This window comes from Nuphar pumila, chromosome 8, assembly GCF_984573655.1.
Source record: "Nuphar pumila chromosome 8, dmNupPumi1.hap1.1, whole genome shotgun sequence".
In the NCBI taxonomy this organism is placed as follows: domain Eukaryota; kingdom Viridiplantae; phylum Streptophyta; class Magnoliopsida; order Nymphaeales; family Nymphaeaceae; genus Nuphar; species Nuphar pumila.
In genome coordinates, this window is record NC_143256.1 from 117022800 (window position 1) to 117045266 (window position 22467).

A 22467-nucleotide genomic window follows, 5' to 3' on the forward strand; every position below is an offset into this window, starting at 1 on the left:
TGTTGCCCAAAGATGAGAAATTGCCACAAAATTTCTATCATGCGAAAGTTATGGTCAACGCTCTAGGTATTGGTTACAAAAAGATTAATGCTTGTCCAAATCACTGCATGTTGTATTTCAAGGAGCAGGAAAACAACATATCATGCCCATCATGTGGGCATCCTCGGTTCAAGCCAAAGACAAGAGGCAATGGTAGCACAAGATCAAAGGAAGTTTCATACAAGTCGCTCCGCTACTTTCCTATCACTCCTAGATTGCAGCGATTGTATATGTCTTCAAGAACAGCTAAACACATGAGATGACATGCAAATAAAGTTCGACACGATGAAAACAAGATCACGCATCCTGTTGACGCTGAAGCTTGGAAGCACTTTGATCGTACTCATCAGAACTTCGCAATGAAAGTGCGAAATGTTAGACTCGGTCTATGTACAGATGGATTTAATCCATTTGGGGGTAGATCAACTCCATACTCATGCTGGCCAGTATTTATAACTCCATACAACCTTCCACCAAGCTTGTGTATGAAACATCCAAATCTTTTCTTGTCTCTGTTGATCCCTGGTCCGACCTCACCTGGCCAAAATCTTGATGTATATCTAAGGCCATTGATTGATGAACTACAAGTACTGTGGGATAACGGTGTTACCACGTATGATGCCCACAAAAAACAAAATTTCAACATGAAGGTCGTTGTTCTATGGACAATCAATGACTTCCCTGCATATGGTATGTTATCTGGTTGGAGCACACATGGGAGGTTGGCTTATCCGTACTGCATGGAGGATTCCAAAGCTTTTAGATTGAAGCATGGAAGGAAGCCTTGCTGGTTTGAGTGACATCATCGATTTCTACCCAGCGATCATCCGTTCCGACGTCAAAAGAATGCATTTAAAGCAGGCACAACTGAAACAGAAGGTCCATCCTCAAGATTGTCCGGCATAGAGATTCGAAGAAGATTGCGATACTTTCCAGATGTATTAACAGATGCCCACAGTCCTACACCCTTCCGTGGATTTGGAAAAGATCACAATTGGACGAAAAAATCTATTTTTGGGGAACTACCGTATTGGCTGACCCTATTGATACGACATAATTTGGATGTGATGCATGTAGAGAAAAATGTGTTTGATAATGTGTTCAATATAGTAATGAATATTAAAGGAAAAACGAAGGATAATCCGAAGGCCCGTATGGATTTAAAATTAATATGTAAAAGACCAGAATTGGAACTCAAAGAGTATAATGGCAAAGTACTGAAACCAAAGGCAAAGTACGTGCTCGGACCTGATCAAATAAAACATGTATGTCAATGGTTGAGACAACTGAGATTTTCAGATGGATATGTCTCTAACATTGCTCGGGCTGTGAAGATTGACGATGGACAGTTATATGGGTTGAAGAGCCATGATTGTCATATCTTTATGCAACGATTGATACCCTTAGCATTCCATGATATGTTAGACAAACCTATATGGGGGGTATTGTCTGAGTTGAGCGGATTTTTCAGAACATTGTGCGCATCGGAGGTCGTTGTATCAGATGTAAAGAATCTCGAGGACTCTGTCATCACCACTGTTTGTCTGTTAGAAAAGATATTTCTGCCAGCATTTTTCGATGTTATGGAACCTTTGATCATACATCTGCCATATGAACTAAGGGTTGGTGGCCATGTGCAATATCGATGGATGTACCCATTTGAAAGGTATATGTTTTTTTATATTTGTCTCTTTAATGACAGATATTTAAAATTTAAAATGTATATTCTTGTCAGATGCATGTTCGACCTAAAAAAAAAGGTTCGTAATAAAGCAAGAGTAGAAGGCTCTATTTGTGAGGCATACACATTAGAAGAGATTTCAAATTTCTCATCTATGTACTTCGAACCTCATATTCCAACACGTTACACATGCCCGCCCCGTAACGATGATGGAGAACAAGTAACTGTAGCTGACAAGCTGTCGATATTTCAACCACTTGGGCATGCATTTGGTAGTTGCCGATCAAGGCTATTGACAGATCGAGAGCAAGATGCAGCACACATTTATATTCTTTTTAATTGCTCAGCGATCGACCCATACATCGAGTAAGTATATGTATATGCAACTCAATTATAAATCCTTTTATGTTCTATATGTGGATACATGGCTCGGTAATATAAGTATTTGTGGTTTGCAGACGATTTGATCTGGAGTTACAAAGCGAAGTTTCACATCTCACTGATGCAGAAGTACAAAAAGAACGTGAAACTAAGTTTGTGGAGTGGTTGAAACAGTTGGTAAAGAAGCTAACATAAATTTTGTACTTATAAACAACACTAAGTTACTTAATTGATCGTGATCACAATCATTGTTTATGTCTGTGCATAGGTTCGCCATGGTGATGTTAAAGATCAAGGAATATGTGATTTAGAAAATGGTCCGACCAAAGTTGTGCAATGCTACAACTGGTATATCGTAAATAGTTATCGATTCCATACAAAAGACTACGGTATAAACAAATCAACGATAAATAGTGGCGTGTGTGTCAAGGGTAGCAGCTACGGTGAAAATGAACATGATTACTACGATGTTATAGAGGAAATAATGGAGTTGACTTACTTAGGCATGAATAACACGGTTACGATATTCAAGTGTCATTGGTTTGATCCAACTGCAACAAGACTCGACAAAGCTTCAGGCATTGTGGAGGTGAATCATAAATCCAGGTTTGGAACATATGAACCATTCATATTAGCCTCGCAAGCTCAACAAGTTTATTATACTTCATATCCGAGTATAAAAAAGTCAGATAGAAATGAATGGTGGGCAGTTTGCAAGGTGAAATCCAAACTATACCCCGAGTATGATCAGTTACAGGAAGATGAGTTAGCTGAAGACAGTGATTACTATCAATCAGATGATGTCTATGACTTCGCTTATGGTCACGATGTTGCGCATGATATGCATGTCATATCTCCATTGACCGATGAAACATTCATAGAGGAATGTGATCCAAATGATGTACCAAGTGGATGGCAAACAATGAAGAAGAAGAAGAAGAAGAAGAAAGTCAAACTAGTGACGAGGAAGAATTCTCAAGCTAGCGAGCAAAATCTTATACTACAAACCTCTATTTAAATGCATTGTAATACTTGATGTGAGTTGTATTGCAATACTTGGTGTGAATGATTAAAAATTTTATTTGAATGTATTGTAATACTTGATACGAATGATTTGAATGCATTGTAATACTTGATGTGAATGATTTCAATTATTTGAATGTATTATAATTTATGCAACAAATGATTTGAATTAGTGCAATACTTGATGTGAATGATTTGAATTATTTGAATGCATTGCAATGCTTGATGTGAATGACTTGAATGCATTGTAATACTTGATATGAATTATTTGAATGTATTGTATGACATATGTTATTTGTTAGAATATGGTTCATGGAGGTTATAGTGGTCGCTCATCCAGTAGTAGCCAGGCTCAGCCTTCATCTTCACGGGCTCCTGTGATAGGTATATCATATAACTAATTGGATGCTTGATTAGTTCAAATGCGCATTCTGAGAATTTCTAATGTATTTTTTTACAGATGATGTTGCGCCTGTACACGACCCACCTACACCAGTTGATCACACAAGTCAACAGCCAACACAGGAAACAGGGTCTTCTCAGGCTGGCACAAGAAGACTCATTCGAATAGTGTATATCGATAATCGACCGTAAGTATTTTGTTTTCAATTATTGCATATCTTTTAAATATTTTATATTGATATTTACTGTGTAACAATTCATGTGCAGCACGAGGTTTGAGCCACAAGAAGTAGTACCGGAGATTAGGAATTCACTTCTTCAACATCTACCAGGACCAGTTGCTCAATGGAAAGAGTACCCAAAGGAGGTGTTAGACAGATTGTGGTCCCCATTCATGGTATACAGTTGTTCCTCATAGTTAATGTGTTTCATATTTAATTTATTTAAGCAATGTCTACTAACTTTCTGAAAATATTTATAGGCTTTGAATCGCTTCGCAACTACGGTGGAAGAAAATGGTGCAAGGAAGGTGTGGCAGAAGGTGGCTGCCAATCGATTTGCAGACATGCTGCACACTATGAAGACTGCAGCAAAAAAAACATCTGACGTAGTAGATGATCCATTATTGTGGAAGGGCCATGGTCCTATTACTATCAGGAGAGATTACTGGGATGAAATGTGCGATAAGTGGGCGGGAGATGCATTTAGAAATCGCTCTGCGAAGGCTGCACAAAATTGATCGAAGATGCCCGAAGCCCATCTACACACAGGTGGATCTAAGACATTTGAGAGCCACCTAAAGAAAATGGTAACTCATCAATATATAATATTAATTTTATAAGTATTGTTGCAAACTTGTGTACTAAATCTTTTGTCATTTAACTTCGCATGAAGCAGAAAAAGGAGGCAGTGTACCATATAAGGATGTGTTTGTAGAAACACATAAACGGAAGACCACGGGAGTCTTCGTATCAGAGAAGGCGAGAACGACAATGGTATGTATTAATTCTATTAATAATCATTGCAATATATATGCAAGTTATCATAATGTTATCATTAACTATTAATGAATACTTTAAACATTATTTTGTATGAGGCATATGAGCAACAGATGGTAGAGCGATATGGCGATGACGCTACTCAGCATCCATCATTTGATCCTACAGCATGGGTGACTGCAGCAGGTGAACCCAAAAAAGGTCGCGTGTTCGGGTTTGGGAGTAATATGAACACTTCACCAGTTATTGGTTCTTCTAGTTACGGCTCACCGACTTCTTGCGCCGACATAAGCTCCAAGCAGCCGACTATTCTTTCCGGTGATGATGTACGCCATATCATTAATGAAACACTAAATAACTACTTCAAATACATTGTCGCCCCCTTTCTCCGAAATGAGATCAAGGCCACTGTTCAGGATAGGGGATCTTCGATTTCAGGTCCCTCTCAGGTATAATCACATATTCAGTTTTTTGTCTGCCTTAGAACACATATGAGCATAATCGAATCACATATATAACTTTTTGCCTGCCTAAGAACACATATGAGCATGTTATAATCACATATTCAGTTTTTTGACTGCCTTAGAGCACATATGAGCATGCTATAATAACATATAGAGTTTTTTTATTACATTAGAGCAAATATGAGCATGCTATAATCACATATAAAGTTTTTTTGCCTGCCTAAGAACACATATGAGCATGATAGAATCACATATAAAGTTTTTTTGACTGCATTAGAACACATATGAGCATGCTATAATCACATATTCAGTTTTTTGACTGCCTAAGAACACATATGAGCATATTATAATCACATATTCAGTTTTTTGACTACCTTAGCACACATATGAGCATGCTATAATAACATATAGAGTTTTTTACTGCCTTAGAACATATATGAACATGCTATATATCATTTATGATAGAATCACATAAATTTTTTTGCTTTGCCTGCCTTAGAGCACATATGAGCATGCTATAATCACATATTCAATTTTTTGACTGTCTTAGCACACATACGAGCATGATCGAATCACATATATAGTTTTTTGCCTGCCTTAAAGCACATCTGAGCATATTAGAATCACATATAGAGTTTTTCTAGATGCCTTAGAACACATATGAACATGTTATAATCACATATTCAATTTTTTGACTGCCTTAGCACACACATGAGCATGATAGAATCATATATATATATATATATATATATATATATATATATATATATATATATATATATATATAACTTTTTGTCTGCCTTAGATCAAATATGAGCATGATAGAATCACATATAAAGTTTTTTTTACTGCATTAGAACACATATGAGCATGTTATAATCACATATTCAGTTTTTTGACTGCCTAAGAACACATATGAGCATGTTATAATCACATATTCAGTTTTTTGACTGCCTTAGAGCACATATGAGCATGCTATAATAACATATAGAGTTTTTTTATTGCATTAGAGCACATATGAGCATGCTATAATCACATATAAAGTTTTTTTGTCTGCCTTAGAGCACATATGAGCATGATAGAATCGTATATAAAGTTTTTTTGACTGCATTAAAACACATATGAGCATGCTATAATCACATATTCAGTTTTTTGACTGCCTAAGAACACATATGAGCATATTATAATCACATATTCAGTTTTTTGACTGCCTTAGCACACATATTAGCATGCTATAATAACATATAGAGTTTTTTTACTGCCTTAGAACACATATGAACATGCTATATATCATTTATGATAGAATCACATATAAATTTTTTTGCTTTGCCTGCCTTAGAGCACATATGAGCATGCTATATTCACATATTCAATTTTTTGACTGCCTTAGCACACATACGAGCATGATCGAATCACATATATAGTTTTTTGCCTGCCTTAAAGCACATCTGAGCATGATAGAATCACATATAGAGTTTTTCTAGATGCCTTAGAACACATATAAACATGCTATAATCACATATTCAATTTTTTGACTGTCTTAGCACACATATGAGCATGATAGAATCACATATATATATAACTTTTTGCCTGCCTTAGAGCACATATGAGCATGATAGAATCACATATAGAGTTTTTTTATTGCCTTAGATAACACATGAGCACATGATAGAATCACATATAGTGTGTAATTTATTTCATTATATTTTGTTTATCAATACTGACTGTTCTTTTCTTGTGTAGGCTACTAGCGATAATCAGCGTAGTGGAGCTGAAGGTTCAGATAAAGACAATGAACAAGAAGACGCACAAAATCTTGGCGATGATTAGAGGACTGTGTTGAAGAAGTTCTATTTTTTTTATGTTTCCTAATTGTAATTGTTGAATTGTAAATAATTAAACTTCTTAATTTTAAGGTGGAACGATTAATTGTTGTAGATTCTTGTTATATGAAATTTTTTGTGTGGTTTGTTTTTTATTTACAAGAAATATAAATTGTACAGGAAATAGAAATTGCTCGGTATTTAATTTTCAAATAATTTTTTTTTAATTTTTTTTCGTGTTTGCGACGGATTAGCGACGGAACCATCCGTCGCTATTCATATTAATCTAGCGACGGCATAGCGACGGAAGTAAATCCGTCGCCAAGCCGTGGTCGCCGTTTAGTACCGGCGGATTGGCGATGGAATATAGCGCTCGTTATTCCGTCGCAATTAGCGACGGACCTGGCGACGGAATAATTCTGTCGCCAGTTAGCGTCGAAATATTCGCGACGTAAGCATATTGTCGCCTCGTTGTCGCTAATCTGTCGCTAACCATGTTAGCGACGGATTAGCGACAGATTAGCGACGGAATGTGGTCGTCGCTAATCTACTGCTTTGTTGTAGTGTTTGAACTTTCTCCCATCCATGACCGGATCGAAAAAACCTTTTGAAGACCATACAATAGGAATTTCAAGAATGGTTTGTAGTGGGATTTGGGCTTGGACCTATCATACTTTCATAATTTTCTTATGCTCAGTTTATGGTTTTCCTTTACGAAGCGTTGTCTTTCTTTAGAGGTAGAGAGAGTTTTGGGTGTATCAAGCATTAGGGCTTTTAGAATTCTTGTATTTTCATTATATTTAATGTTTAAAATTTATTTGGCAAGCCTAAGATCTAATGCCCTTGATGGAACTTTCTCTCTATGCCAACTCTCCATATTTTGAACTCAAGAAGTTTTCTAATAAAAAAATGGAACTAAATATTTTTTCATAAAGTAGGATTTTTCCTCCAAAATGCTTTTTCAAACAACTAGGCAAAAGAAAGGGTTATTTTGCCAAAGACCTTAGTTTCAAGAGGTATAATTTTGAGCTAAATAACAACAATCCTCTGCATTGGTCAAAATTAGAATAGAAGAGAAGAATGAAGCTCTTCATGAAAGTCATCTGTATAAATGAAGGTACCTTTCGATTTGAACCTACACTTATTGTGAACAAGATTCAAAGAGTATCATAAACTAAGCAGCTATCATTTTTAAACATAAACCCTAATGTGAACTTATTAGGCCTATTCACACACATACTCCTTTAAGGTAACTATATGTGACATCAATATATAAAGACTGTATTTATTGAGGGTCCTATGTAGTATCCCGATTTTTAGAGACAATCTTCATCTTGTATAAGGTGACCCACACCTTCACACTCATACAGGTGAGTCTATCAAAAGTAGAAACCTATTTCAACCATCTCATCCAATCTGACCTATAGATCTCATTAAGAGTCGAGAGATTCATCCTTATGTGATAGGCTTTTTTGAGCACTTACATCAGAATGAGATATGAAGATACTCTCTATCTTTATATATATAATAGTGCTCACCTAATTACTCCAGTGACTTCTTCCCTTTGAATCAAGAACTCAGGCAACTCGAGACATTCAGTAGGATTTCTGTCATGGGTGATCTCTTTTAATGAGTTTTAATCACATTCCCTTATATGTAGTTTTGATTTTCTATGAATGGCCTTTCATTTATAGATCTGGCTAGTTTTTGGCTCAATCTTTCTATAATGGACAAAATTACTTCTTGCTCGAGTAATGATTCACATAAATGTGCTTTAGACTTTAAAAGTCTATATTTTCTCCAAGTATATGTTGTTTCCTACTTTATATAAAGTAGCTTGTCTATCATAATGAATCACAGGAGGTAAGGGTTTACTACCCACTGAAATCTCAATCAAGAGATTTTTTAGCCATTCATCTTCCATACGAGCAAATGCTAGTGCTATAAGTTCAACCTTTATTGTGGATCAGGTTATAATAGTTTGCTTCTTTGATGCCCATGATATTTTTCTTAAATCCAAGGGTAAAGACCCATCTACTCGTTGATATGAAATCATCCATATTCAAATTTTAATTAGCATTTCTATAACCTTAAAGGTTGGCAGGTTCCCTCATATAAAATAACATATAATCCAAAGTCCCTTTAAGGTACTTCAGAACCATCAAGATGGCATCCCAATGCTTAGGTCCTGGATTGCTAGTGTATTTGCTCAGTATGCTTATGCAAAATATTATGTCTAGTCTAGTTCCATTCAGAGAATATATAAGGCTTACAATGATACTAGCATACTTAACTTGGGAGATACCTCTTCTGCATTTAGATAATATACCACTAAAATTAAACATAGTGTCAACAATCGTGTAATCAAAACAATTGAATTTTCTAAGCAATTTCTCAATATAACATGATTAAGTATAGTTTCAACTCATAACATAGTTAAAAAATGCCAAAGATATCCATGCACTTAATTAGGACCAATATTTTTTAGTGTAAAATCACACTAGAATTATATTGTATATCAAGGATTAAGCATTCTCTAATGTTTTGCAATATGAATAAATTGTGATCCACTTGCATGATAAACAATTATAACAATTAATCTCATGACATGGTAATTTGGTAAGAAGAAATAATGCAATTTATTCTAATATTGCTCATAAATAACATATCACCCATATGAAATGTATTAAAATTCAAGCATAGTATGTTAGGATCATGAAATCCATTATCCAAAAAGTTTTTTTAATTAAGATATAAAACTCATTTTTCAAAATGATATATAATTGTCTGATAGTAACCATTCTCAAATTTATCACTATATAAATATAGTGGATATCTAAAGGTTAAAAATCCCTCTAGAAATCAAAAAATTAATAAATAACCTTCTTTGGGTTTTTAATAACTCATAATATTATTTCTAAAAGATTTTTCTTTTTAAAGAAAATATAAACACTAAGAACCCTCTTAAATTTCAAACATGGTAGATATGAAAAGCGTTTGTAAATATGACCAAATCAATTCTTACCCCCACAAGTTGGTGCATATGATAAATATTTTTTAATAACCTATCAATAAATCAAACAAATTATAATTGAGAAATTATTTTACCACTTTGTCTATGATGTTCCACACATGTAGATCCATGCTTGATAAAGATTGAAGAAAAATTTATAACATATTCATGCTTTCAAGCATCTAAGGATCTCATATCAACAATTAACATATTTTTCAAATTAAATATGAAGCCAAAATTACATCAACTTAATATTTAAATTGAATTTGATAATAATTAATTCTCTCAAAACATCAAGAGTTTGTTTAACCTACTAACCATTCACAATAGGTAAATGGGTAGATTCGTCATGGTGGATACATAATACAAATCTCAAAGGGTAAGACATTAATTTGAGTGAAGTAAAACACCACACATATTGTCGTCATTTGGTTTCATAATAGTCTCCACAAAAGACTATATTGTCTACCCTCACCATTAAATATAAATTTACACATGTAGAAATGAATTAAATATCTAAAACTTGTGTTCTACCTTTTATATCAATAAAAAAAATATCTTCACTTATTTCTACCATTAGAATGGTATGATACTTTTAGTGCCACAAGAATATAATATGAATTGGTACACCCAAACAACACTATCTGAAAGAGAGTAACACATGAAACATGATAAGATATCTCATTCTTGATACTTGATATAAAATGAATATGGATCAAACATAATAAACCCTCTTATGTTTCAATACATGCATATGCACAATTAAGTCATCTTATGTTCTAATAAATGCATGTATTATATGTGTCTTTCAAACATTCTCATTTAATTTATAATTGGTCATAAAAAATTTCTTAGACAAATGAGAACGTTTCCATGTTGCAACTCAAGGAACATTAAGATTCATATTCTCAAGAATAAGATAAAAGATTAAGGTTAAAACATAATACTTGGATCATAAATAACTTTTCAAAAAATATATAAATATCTCATTTTCTTTGAATTTACATATAAGCATATGAAAGTCTCATTTAGATCCATATAAGTGGGTTAAAGAAGACGTCACCATGTCATTCAAGAGAAACTTTGGATATATACATCAAAAAACCTTTGAGATATGAAATAAATGTCTCTTCTAATGATAATAACCGTATTATTTCTACAGAATAATATGATAGCATTCATATATTTATACCCAAATAATCCTCATATGACATGCATTTATCAAATTGAACATAATTATCATAACAAATAAGCATGTTGATCTAATAAACCATGCTTCAATTTAAAAATTGGAATATGGGTCAAGATCCAAGCAACAACAAAAGGGATGTCCTAACCAAAAATGGTCTAGTGAAGGTCTGAACCACCTCCAAAAAAGTAAAAGTTATCAACATATGCATATAATCCTTTTAAAAACACCATCAACAATAGGATCAAATGAATCAAATAGATATGGGTCAGGATTCAAACACATAACTAGACAAATATAAGATGGACCCAGTGCAAAATTCAGTTTAAATTATAACAACATATAATCATATAAAATCAACTCACATGGATGTGAGTCATTAATCTCACAGGAATCCAAAGGGTGATATTGGATATAAGTATGGATCCAAAATCAAGAACATATGAAATTTGCTACTAACATAACCGGTTAGAAATTAATAATGATCTTAAATTGACACATCATATAATATTCAGTTTGCAAGGTTAATAAGTGCAAATATCTTAACATTAATCTCAAATGATTCTAAAACATGAAAATGGATAGGGATCCAAAAACTAAGATCATGAAAAACATGCTTCAAACTTAAAAGATTCAATACAGAACCTTAAGAGAACACTGAGAATAGTTCAGAAGTGTAATGGATCCAATTTAAAAAAATGGATTAGGATAATAAATTGGATTAAATAGTGGATCAAAAAATCCAAATTTAGGCCCAAAATAAAGCCCAAAAACATAAGCATACATTAATCAATATTGTACATTCTAATGATGAAAAACATCAATATAATACATCTATATAAAAGTAGTTTCAAAATATTAAAGAATACCCACTAGAAATCTCATAAATCCTCTATAGATGGGCTCAAGTATGCATGAACATACAACCCCTCAATCCAAAAGGTATGGCTATAGCTTTTTGCCAAGAGGACAAAACAAAATATAAGATTAACAGTGTACCTTACTCCATTCAATTTCCTACAATCGATCAAACATCTTCATGCACAGTCGCCATAGAGCATGATGTCACTTTTAAACCATTGAAAAACTCTATGCAATCTGAATAGCAACCATTGTTGGAGATTTACAACTTTCCTACTCTGATCAATGAGAATAATGCTTTGAGGCATGCAGTAAAGACACTTTCTTAAAAGCTACAATTGCCCCACCAGGATTAAACTATAGTGCAGTAGGGTTATACACAACTTCGCTTCTGGAATACAACCAAGCCTACACCTTCTTTTGTTATACTAACCACCCTTGGCACTGAGTAGCTAGGTTAGCCTCCATGGCACAACTACCTTGAACAGCTTCGCAAGAAAAAAACAAAGGAGAGAAAGACGTAGGAAACACATGCAAAAAGAAAACTCATATTTTTTGTTGTTAATGATGTTGTTTTAGACAACTAGGGTTTTTGGTGTTTTATATATCGAGAGTGCATGGTTCTATAAAGGCTCATAAAGGGTAACATGAACCCATCATGAAAACTCACACTCATCATGATCCAAACAGTTGCATGTGCCGTAATGTCCCATCGTGTGATCCATGCATCGCTAACGTCTCATCTAGGGCACCGCGTGTCACTAACCATCCTAATTGTGCTTACGCATTGAGGCTAAGTCTAATGTTTAATATAGTGTTTAAAATTTATTTGACAATCCCATGATCTAATGCCCTTTAAGGGACTTTGCCCTCTAAGCCAACTTTCCACATTTTAAACTCAAGGAGTTTTTCAAGAATAATCAAATATGAACTAAACATTTTTTCATAAGGTGAGATGTTCCCTCCAAAATGTTTTCTCAAACAACTGCGCAAAAAAATTAAGGGCTATTTTGCAAAGGACCTTGGTTTCAGATGTAGAATTTTGAGCCAAATAATAACTACCACCTCAAAGAAACTTAAACATACTCAGGATGCATATGCATGGATCCCCTTTATTAGAATCCGGACCATATACTCTCTCTCTCTCTCTCTCTCTCTCTCTCTCTCTCTCTCTCTCATGTGCGAATAAGATGACAAGTTGCAAGTTTGATTGTTAATCGCAAGGTCATCAACTGAACAGTTAATTCAATATCAAACGACTACAATCTGGCTAAGCCTTGAAATAAAAAAAAAAAGACTACAATCTATTAAAACGAGTTAAGCTTTTCCCTCCGGATTTAGTACTAGTGTCATTAGACAACATTTGCTCTTCTCGGGCACTTTATTTCGTATATAGCTCCAAAGGGTGTGTAGCCCCAACACTTTCACTTCTCCCTTGCACCTGCAGCAAGCAAATAAGCATGTTTAACCTCGACTACATCTCCAGACGTGGAGGGTGAATTTCTCCAAACAAAATTTTCTAACATTGTCAAACTTATGTGTTATGGACACCGCATAAAAAATCAATCAACATTTCTTTTTGATCTGTGCCTTTATTTTTTCAAAATTACTCGTGGCATCAGAGGGTCATTTTAATAGTACAATTGAGCACGTGAACTTGATGTAAACTGTTATGGGTGCAAAGTCTCTAAAGACATTTGGAATCGCTCATGGTATCAAAGTTCAGCCAAGAGAAAGGTAGTGCGTATGAGGATAGAATTTACCTAGGTTGGTCGCCAGCATGCCTCATTGTAGTTACCAATATAGGTTAAAACTTAGGGGTGTCGACGGGTGGGATTTGACCCAGACCTAAACTATACTAAACCCTAGGGGGGTCAGGGTTTTTGTGATAAAGAAGGAGGTCCAATTAAAATCCAGGTTGGACCTCAGGAGTCCGGTTAGCATATAGAGACGGGTATGATTTGTAAATTTCATACCAGACCAAGGTCTAACCCAAGTTCCAATTAAGATCCATAATATATATATATATATTATTTTATTTTATTTTCTGAATGTGGACTGGGTCTGGTTCATGTAATCCTTATAAGACCTGAATATGTTTTCCTTATTGTGGGTCCGATTAGTCTCATGTTAAGACCTGAAACCACTACCTCAAAGTCAGATCCATGTTCAGACCCACTTGAGCTCGAACTAGATCAGGGTTAGTAGAACATGACAAAGTAAAAGTTGTGACTGTGATTGGTTTTGCCTCTTTCTGCCTTGAATATTATGAAAGTAGATCATTACTTGTGATTCACAATCACAGCTTCTACTTTCTCAAGCTTTCTGCTTTCTCACCTTTAACCAAAGCATACATCCCCTCAATAACTGCTATCCCTTTTTAACAAGGGGAACAGGCATGTCCCCTCTTTCATATGGGGAGGGAGAGGGCAGCCACTACGTGGCATCACAGTTCTGTCCCGAACACTGGATCGCCTGCCACTCACCCTTCCCAAGATGGTGGTCAGTTAATCTTGAGGCCCACCTTCCCAGAGGACAGTGGTTAACTGACCACCACCCTGATGGATGTGGGCCCTATGACACATGGAAGAACCAGGCTGGTTGAGTACTTTGCTACGTACCCATCCCAATCACTGAATCAGTCCTCAAGGGCTTTGAATAGCGTGTGTTTGGAATGACTAGTTTAAGAACAGTTACAGGGCTCAAAGTCCACCGCGCATTTTCCAGGGAGTTGCATGGCCATGCTCATATCGACGCCGGATATCGGCGGGCCTTTCACCAGCAGGCACAGGCATGGCTGGCCAAGCACTTTGATAACATTGCAGCATGACTCAGTGGGAGAGACAGGGCCGTATGGCGACACTGCTGGCCTGCAGGGCATGAGTTGAATAAGGGCGGAGAAAAATGAGGTCTTGCAGGTTGTACCACTGCCTTGCTTAACCATGCATGCCATGGTCGCTACAATTAGTAGGCATGCTAATGCTTTGCTAGCAGAGTCCATTGGTGACCTAATTTTGGTAGGTATTCCTTATAAGTGACTCTGGCTTTTGGGAGCAGTAGTGGACTTAATTTATGTGGAAGATATCATGCATATTGCTCCTCTATCCTCATGTTTAGCGTTTCGCTAGTCCGGTAGTGCATACAATTATAGTGGCGTTTGCTTATTTGTTGCTAGAGAATAAGCATGGAAAATGTTGTATTGTGTAGGACCTTTTCCCTTTTTCCTATTAATTAACTTCTATAATGGGTTACACTGGTTTGGGGGGGGGGGGGGGGGCGCACAGCTGACCCTTGCCTAGGCTCACCTGGCGAGGGAGCAGGCCCGGGCTTTGGGATCTGGTAAGCCATGCAGTATCGATTTTAAGTATGGTCGGACCAGTTTGGTCCAATTGTGCCCAACTTTCCCATATATCTATCAGAAGATTTAAAAGCCAATGAAAACCTGCTTCTCAGGAAGTTTGCCCTGAAAGCATGAAACCACTCACTTCTTTCATATTTTCAAAACTTTATAAGAAGCTCGTTTCTTACAAATAAGAAGAAGCTTACTTTTCTCAAATATAAAATTAAAGTTCTTTGATGTTAGAAACACAATTTTTATGCTAGAAGATTTGTACTTAAAAAGACATGTTTCTAATTACTAAACTTACAGATAATCATGGGTATGAACAAAGCCCACTAAAATATATGCACAACGCAGCTAACGTATCCAAATATAATTCTCTTCATTTCCACTATCAAATCTCTTTCTACTTATACCTTAAGCTTCCTAAGGCACTTCACACTTCATTTATCAATGCACCCTTCTCGCTTCACACCCACATTTATTATGCTGATAACTGCGTTTTTTCACAAGCTCAAACAGTTCCTTGATACCTAGCCTAGACTTGCCCATTTCCACAGTTACTTTCATTGGCCAAACGAAAAACCGCTCACATCTCCAAATTATTAATTAATATCATAAATGAGGCATTGTGTTTGTTAAAATTAAATACAAATCAATCTTTTTTAGTCAAAGACAACATTAGTCTAGTCTCCACAAGAGCCGAGCCAAATCCAATCCTGGAATATACAAGCACAGCTTGTCTCAGTCTGACTAAGGCTGGGTCTCAACTAGCCTGACCTCACCTTGCCTTTCACTGACATTATATATATAGCTGCCCAATCCATAGGAGTTTAGCTGCCGAGTAGAATGACACTCAGCGTTTTTCCCCTCAAAAAATGCTGAAAACAGCATCAAAACACAAAAAGGGCCTTTTAGCAGCTGATCCCAGCAGAAAAAAGAACCTTTATCGGCGGTCAAAAACCAGCGATAAAAACTTTTTTTTTAGTGTTTTTTGCACTGGCCGTCCATCAAACCCTACCATGGATGGCCAGCGTGATCCCGTAGGTAACTGCGCACCTAAGGGTTGGGCCACTACCACTTTTTCTATATGTATAAGGTACTCCCGGGACACTTACTCCCTAATTGTAGCCATTGGGTCTATTCATATCCAACAGTTATGACAGGGTCTAACATGCAAGCATGTCCATTTTGTAATGAAACAAAAAAAGTGTTAAATGTGCACATCTTTTAATTAGTTATCGAAAACTAGAAAAGCAAGGGAGAGCATGAATAACCTTTCCCCATATTTAGCATTAATTGATTATTGACTTTCCATAAGTCTCTCTCTCTCATGCATGCATGCATATATACATGAATGAGCATTATTTTTTTCTCTCTCTCTCATATATATATATATATATATATATATATATATATATATATATATATATGAGCATTATTTCTTTAATACATGGATGGAGAGTATCTTTCACTACAAGAAACCTGTGGATTAGCGATGACCTAAATTCGTCGTTAATCCATTGCTAAACTGTTTAGCGACGGATTAGCGTCGGATTAGCGACGGAAAACTTTCATCGTGAATTTTTCGACGCTAAGTAGTGCCAGAACTTATCCGCCGCTAAGTCTGTCGCTAATTTGCGACAGATTAGCGACGGATATGATCCAGCGCGAGTCTTTCGCTATTTTAAATTAGCGATGGATAATATCCATCGTTAATCCGTCGTTAAATTTAAAAAAAAAAACTAAAAAAAAATTTGCTCGATGTCGGCGCGTTCTCCGGCAAAGAGCAATTTTTTTTTTGCACAAAACCGACGCGTTCCGGCAGGCTGCGACTCCGCGCGGATCCGGGGGGAGCTCATCTTCAAGTTCCAGGTCTGTCACGAGAACCAGCCGAAGAGCTCCACAGCGGGGGCGCGTTCCGGGGGGAGCTCCTCTTCAAGTTCCACAGGTCTGCCATGAGAACCAGCCGAAGAGCTTCATGGCGGGGGCGCTCAGGTTCAGCTGCGACTCCGCGCAGATCTTCGCGAGCTGCAGGGGGAGGAGCAACGAGTACGGCATCTTCGCGACTCCGGCAGGCTCTTCACGACTCCGCGCGGATCTTCGCGACTCCGCACGGATCTTCGCGACTCCGCGCGGATCTTCGCGACTCCGCGCGGATCTTCGCGACTCCGGCAGGCTCCAGTGGCTCCTCAACAGCAGCCTCCTCTTCATCGCCACTCTCTTCGACTCCGGCAGGCTCCAGTGGCTCCCCAACAGCAGCCTCCTCTTTGTCGCCCCCCTTGATGTCTCGGCTCCGGCGAAGCCACGGCAGCTCCATCTGCGACTTCTCCATAGGTGGGGATCGACTCTTTGTGCACGTGTCAGCAGGGCTTTTGGCGTCCTGAGAAGCACCTCAAGTGGGGATGGTTTAAATTGAACGGGAGGGAAAAACAAATGGAGGAAAAATTTTGAACGGAGGGAGGAAAAATTTTGCACCTCAAGTGGGACGAAAATTAGCGACGGAATTAGCGAGGGATTTTTTTTGTCCCTAATCCGTCGCTAATTAGCGACGGATTAGGGGCAGAAAAATTCCTTCGCTAATTAGCATTTTTTGTAACGTTTTTGGCGACGAAAAAATGTTGTCGCTAATCCCTCGCTAATTAGCGACGGAGATATTTCCGTCGCTAATTTTGCAAATATTTCAAACGTTAGCGACAAATAGTTTTCGCTCGCTAATCCGTCGCAACTTGGAGACGGAAAAAATTCGTCGTCAATTTCCGTCGCTAAGTAGCATTTTTCTTGTAGTGTTTTGGTATGCCTCTCTCTCTCATGCATGAATGGAAAATATGAAAATGGGTACTCTTTTATCTCTCTAATCATGCGTAGATACCGATCTAAGCCAAGTGTGTTGATCGGGGGAAAGTGTTCATGGGCACACACTCGCTCATGTATGCATAGACTATACACTACAAGGATGAGGGTCAATAGCGACAACGTTTCTCGCCGCTATTGGCCTATTTATCACCACTATAGATCTATAATTGTGATAAATAATGGCCATCAATTTATTGCCTTAGCCGAGTAATAATGATGACATTTATACGTCGCACTTGATGTGTGACCCAATACCGGCGATGAATCTCATCAGAATTGGAAACACCACTAGCGGTGACCTAATTGGGAGAATTAACTCGCTGTTATAGTCTATAATGATGAGAAGTAAGTTATTGTTTTAGGCTATGACAACGATAATTATGTCACCATTATAGGTTGTAACGACAACATAGTGTTGAGGCCTGCAACGGTGATACAGAAATGTCACTGTCGCAGGCCTTAAACTTGCAAAAATAATTTTTTATATTTGTTTTAATCTTTAGTTTACATTACATTAAACAAAACAAGAAATATAATTCAAATATACACTTCAAACATCCTCAAACATATATCCATTCAAATATAAACATACATTTCTTCAACCTCCTCAAACATTCAAATATAAACACACTTCTCCAACCTCCTCAAACATTTATCCTCTTCAACCCTCTCAAACATACATTCAAATATAAATATACACTTCAAAAAATAAACACACTTCTTCAACCTCCTCAAACATTCAATTTCAAACATACATTCAAATATAAATATACACTTCAAAAAATAAATATACATCATCTTCAAACTTCTCTCTTACATCCTCTCTAAACTTGCAACAAAGACATTTCAAGAATGACTATAATTTGACAATTCAATTATGACAATGTTAATGATGATGATAGCAGTATAAGAATTCATTTTAATAAGTTATAAATATTTTAATCACATTACGATTGAAGGCTCGATAATGCTTTCGCCTTTTCCTTCACTTACATGAGAATCTAAAAAAGCATAAAGATAATATTAACAAAATATCTTTCTACATTCAAAATGATATCAACTTTAATTCAATAAATATATAGTTATATATCAGTTTATATATATTTAAAATCAGTTTATATATATATAATCAGTTTTACACTAACTATAAAAGAAAAAGATTTAATACATGCCAAACAAAAAAAGAAACTATAAACAAACACATGTCCTTAAAACATAACATGACATCAAAAACTATGAAATGTTCATCCAATAAATATACATCTTGTGGTCTTATCTACAAGAAAACAAGAGAGATATAGGATGGGGGTTCTATCTAAGAGAATCTATGAAAGTCTACATCTGCTCTTTGAACTTTCTATTTTCTTCTCAATCTTCTTTCTCTTGTTCTCGGTCTTCTTTCTATCGCTTCAGTTGTTCTCTTAATTATTAGAGCTTTGATTGCATCGTCTTCAGCTAAGAAGATAGCTCTAAAACATGGGTTTTGCCTTTGGATAGAATGGTAAATGCACCCATCCCTCTCACATGTGGAGATCGCTCCCCAAGGACTTTGGCAAAGACGTCTTGTTGCGATATTGTCGAGCCTCCTTGTGAAGAACATGTTTTATTACTTTCAATCTTCACAGAGTGCAGCTTGTTTTGCGTAACATTAATATTTGATTATCAGTAATTAATGATAATGTACAAAATATAGATTTTGCTTCACTGCTACAAAGTATGAGTTACTTACAAAGGTGTATTCTGCTTTGTTGTAGATGAATATCATGTGATCTGAATTGGTGTGCGTCTCTTTGTTGAATGCACTCATCATTGGTTCTTGCCCATCTATTTCAGTCTGTAAATAATAAATTTAGAAATTATTAAATCAAACATATTTAACAATATAGTACTATATAAAAAAAATAAAGTTAGAGAATAAGAAACTTACCCTCGTATGAAACCTATGAATGTATAAAGATAATCCACTAGTATGTTAGACATTTTGTTTTGCTCTATTCATGAAATTTTTCTTCAATGCCTGCTGTTAACTAAAGGAAGATCAATTAGTTTACAAAAATCTAAAAATTTGTACACATTTATTTACTTATCAATATATATCCAACATTTACCATCCAATAGTCTCCGGTAAAAAAATTATAAATCCCTTTCCACACCTAAGAGTCGACTCCCTGGGGAGGATGTTTTGTTGCTTCATTGTGGTTTTCAAACGTCTTGTAATGCTTGTAAAAACCTTCTCACACCCTTGAATATTATAGTTGAAGTTGCTTATCCATGGTAGCACAATATTCAACTATATCCTTATCTAAATCAAACTCTGCATGCACTAAATTATCATAATATAGTTAGTAACACTTTTTTTATGAATTAATTTGTTTATCAAAACATACTTAGACAATATACTTACATAAACTACCTCACGCAACACCATCTTCTCATCCTCTGAGACCTTTATCCATGACTTGTGAGTCATGTTGGCCAGCTCCCTGACGATGCACAAAAGCCTCCTAGAGAATACGGAGGCACCCTCGCCCACGACTCCTTGCGCCACAGGCTTGATACTTGCTGAAGTCTTTCATTGCTTGATTTGCTTATGGTGGGCTACACATTTGTTCTTCTCACATTTGCACTGAGAAGATTTTTTTTAATATTTTTTATGTGATTCATTTAACTTTATATAAGATAGATGGTTGTTAAGAACCGCATAGCGAATTAGAATTTAGAATGAATTTGAGTAAAAATAAAATGTATGTAAGAATGGAACCTTGGCCACCTAAATGTATATTGGTTACTGCAGCATATCTACATCACAAGTGAAGAAGAAAGACACTATATTGCCAAAAAGTCCTAATTGGTTAGTAGACTCATGGCTAAACCCAAAATTTGATATAACTACAGTTAAATGTCTATCTATTGAAGTGGTGACAAATCATCTAGGGTTACAAAGGAAGTGTATTGTAATGAGTTCAAAAATGTATATGGGTTCTTTGTAATATATATCAAATTTAATGTTGTTCTTGTATGACAATGAATATTCTTGTATGATTCAATTTTGTACAGTGTAGTCTGATCTAATATTGTTTGCATAAAATTAATAATTATCGATATATAGTCATTCATGATGAGGACGTCTGCGTTCTTTCTCCCTGTGGAATGGTTCACCACCCTCCAGCCAAGGTGAACACCTAGACCAGATCCACTTCATATCACATGTGAGTGATACTTTAAGGGAGAAAAAGATGCCCCCCCTAAACACCACAGACCACTACAGCTCCAGAGTCGTCCATGGCGGCCTTAGGTAATTACTAATCCAATATTTCTTTTATTCATCTAAAATTTTATTATTGTCATTCCTATTAATATATATTTGTTTCTTACAATAAAATATAAGCATTGCATATTTTGCATATTATTAATTGATTTATTTTGAAAATAAAATACTTTATTTAAATATGTAACATTTACCCTTTATAAAATAATTTATACATAGATTTTATCAATTACAAAGTCTAAAATCTATGACAATAAAATATTTTATTCACATATTTTCTCCTTTATAAAATATTTTCTCCTTTGAAAATAAAATACTTTATTTAAATGTCACTTTTGTCATAACCATCATATTATTCACATGATCTACCACATTATCCCTTTCATTCATTTTGCACAAATTATACTTTTCAAGAACTAATTGAATGCATGTCTCAGAGGTCATATTATATTTCAAGGAGATATCTTCAAACATTTTTAATGTAGCAGTGTAATCTTCAAAAACTCTAAGAAGATTATCCTCCATATAAGTGAGCATGATAGTTTTGGCAAGCTTGTCATCCTTTTTAAAGTTTTCAAATTTCTTTTTATCTTTCTCTAATGCCTTGTCACTTGGGTTTATCATTTCCTTTTCTAAAACATATTCAATTCCTTCTAAGGATAACACAAGTGAGATCCTCATCTTCCATGTATGGAAATTTGTTCCATTAAGTTTGTCGTTATTCTTTTTGTTCACTTTTTCATGTTTTTTTTATGGTGATGATCGTGTCCTCTTGATCAGCGGCCTCAAGCAATTATCTGCAACTTTGATAGGTGATTTGTGACTTCAATCATCAAGTTGTGGCTTCAATCGGAGACATCAATACACACTACAGATATACCTAGCTTTGATACCACTAAAGGCCCAAAGAGTCACTGAGCAGTAGATCGAATAGCAGAGAGAGTAGTAGTAGAGGACTTGCTTTAGGAGAAGTATAGGTTCTTTTATTAGAAACCTTATTCTAATTTGGTAGAACCCTGGGCATAAATAGTTTCACCTGTTGGTGTTGCCTAGTGCCCAGAAAAACTAACTCAGTAACCGTAAAGGCACATCTCTAGTGGGACTTGTCCCTAAAACGAGATTAGATTTT

General features: G+C 35.8%; 1 protein-coding gene across 1 annotated transcript; it reads right to left on the reverse strand.

Moving 5' to 3' along the window:
• Nucleotides 1–14557: 14557 nt before the first annotated feature.
• LOC149830357 (putative lipid-transfer protein DIR1) lies at nucleotides 14558–14827 on the reverse strand. Its single transcript, XM_090015434.1, has one exon. The coding sequence runs from the start codon at nucleotides 14825–14827 to the stop codon at nucleotides 14558–14560; it is 270 nt and encodes an 89-aa protein (XP_089871560.1).
• Nucleotides 14828–22467: the final 7640 nt, after the last annotated feature.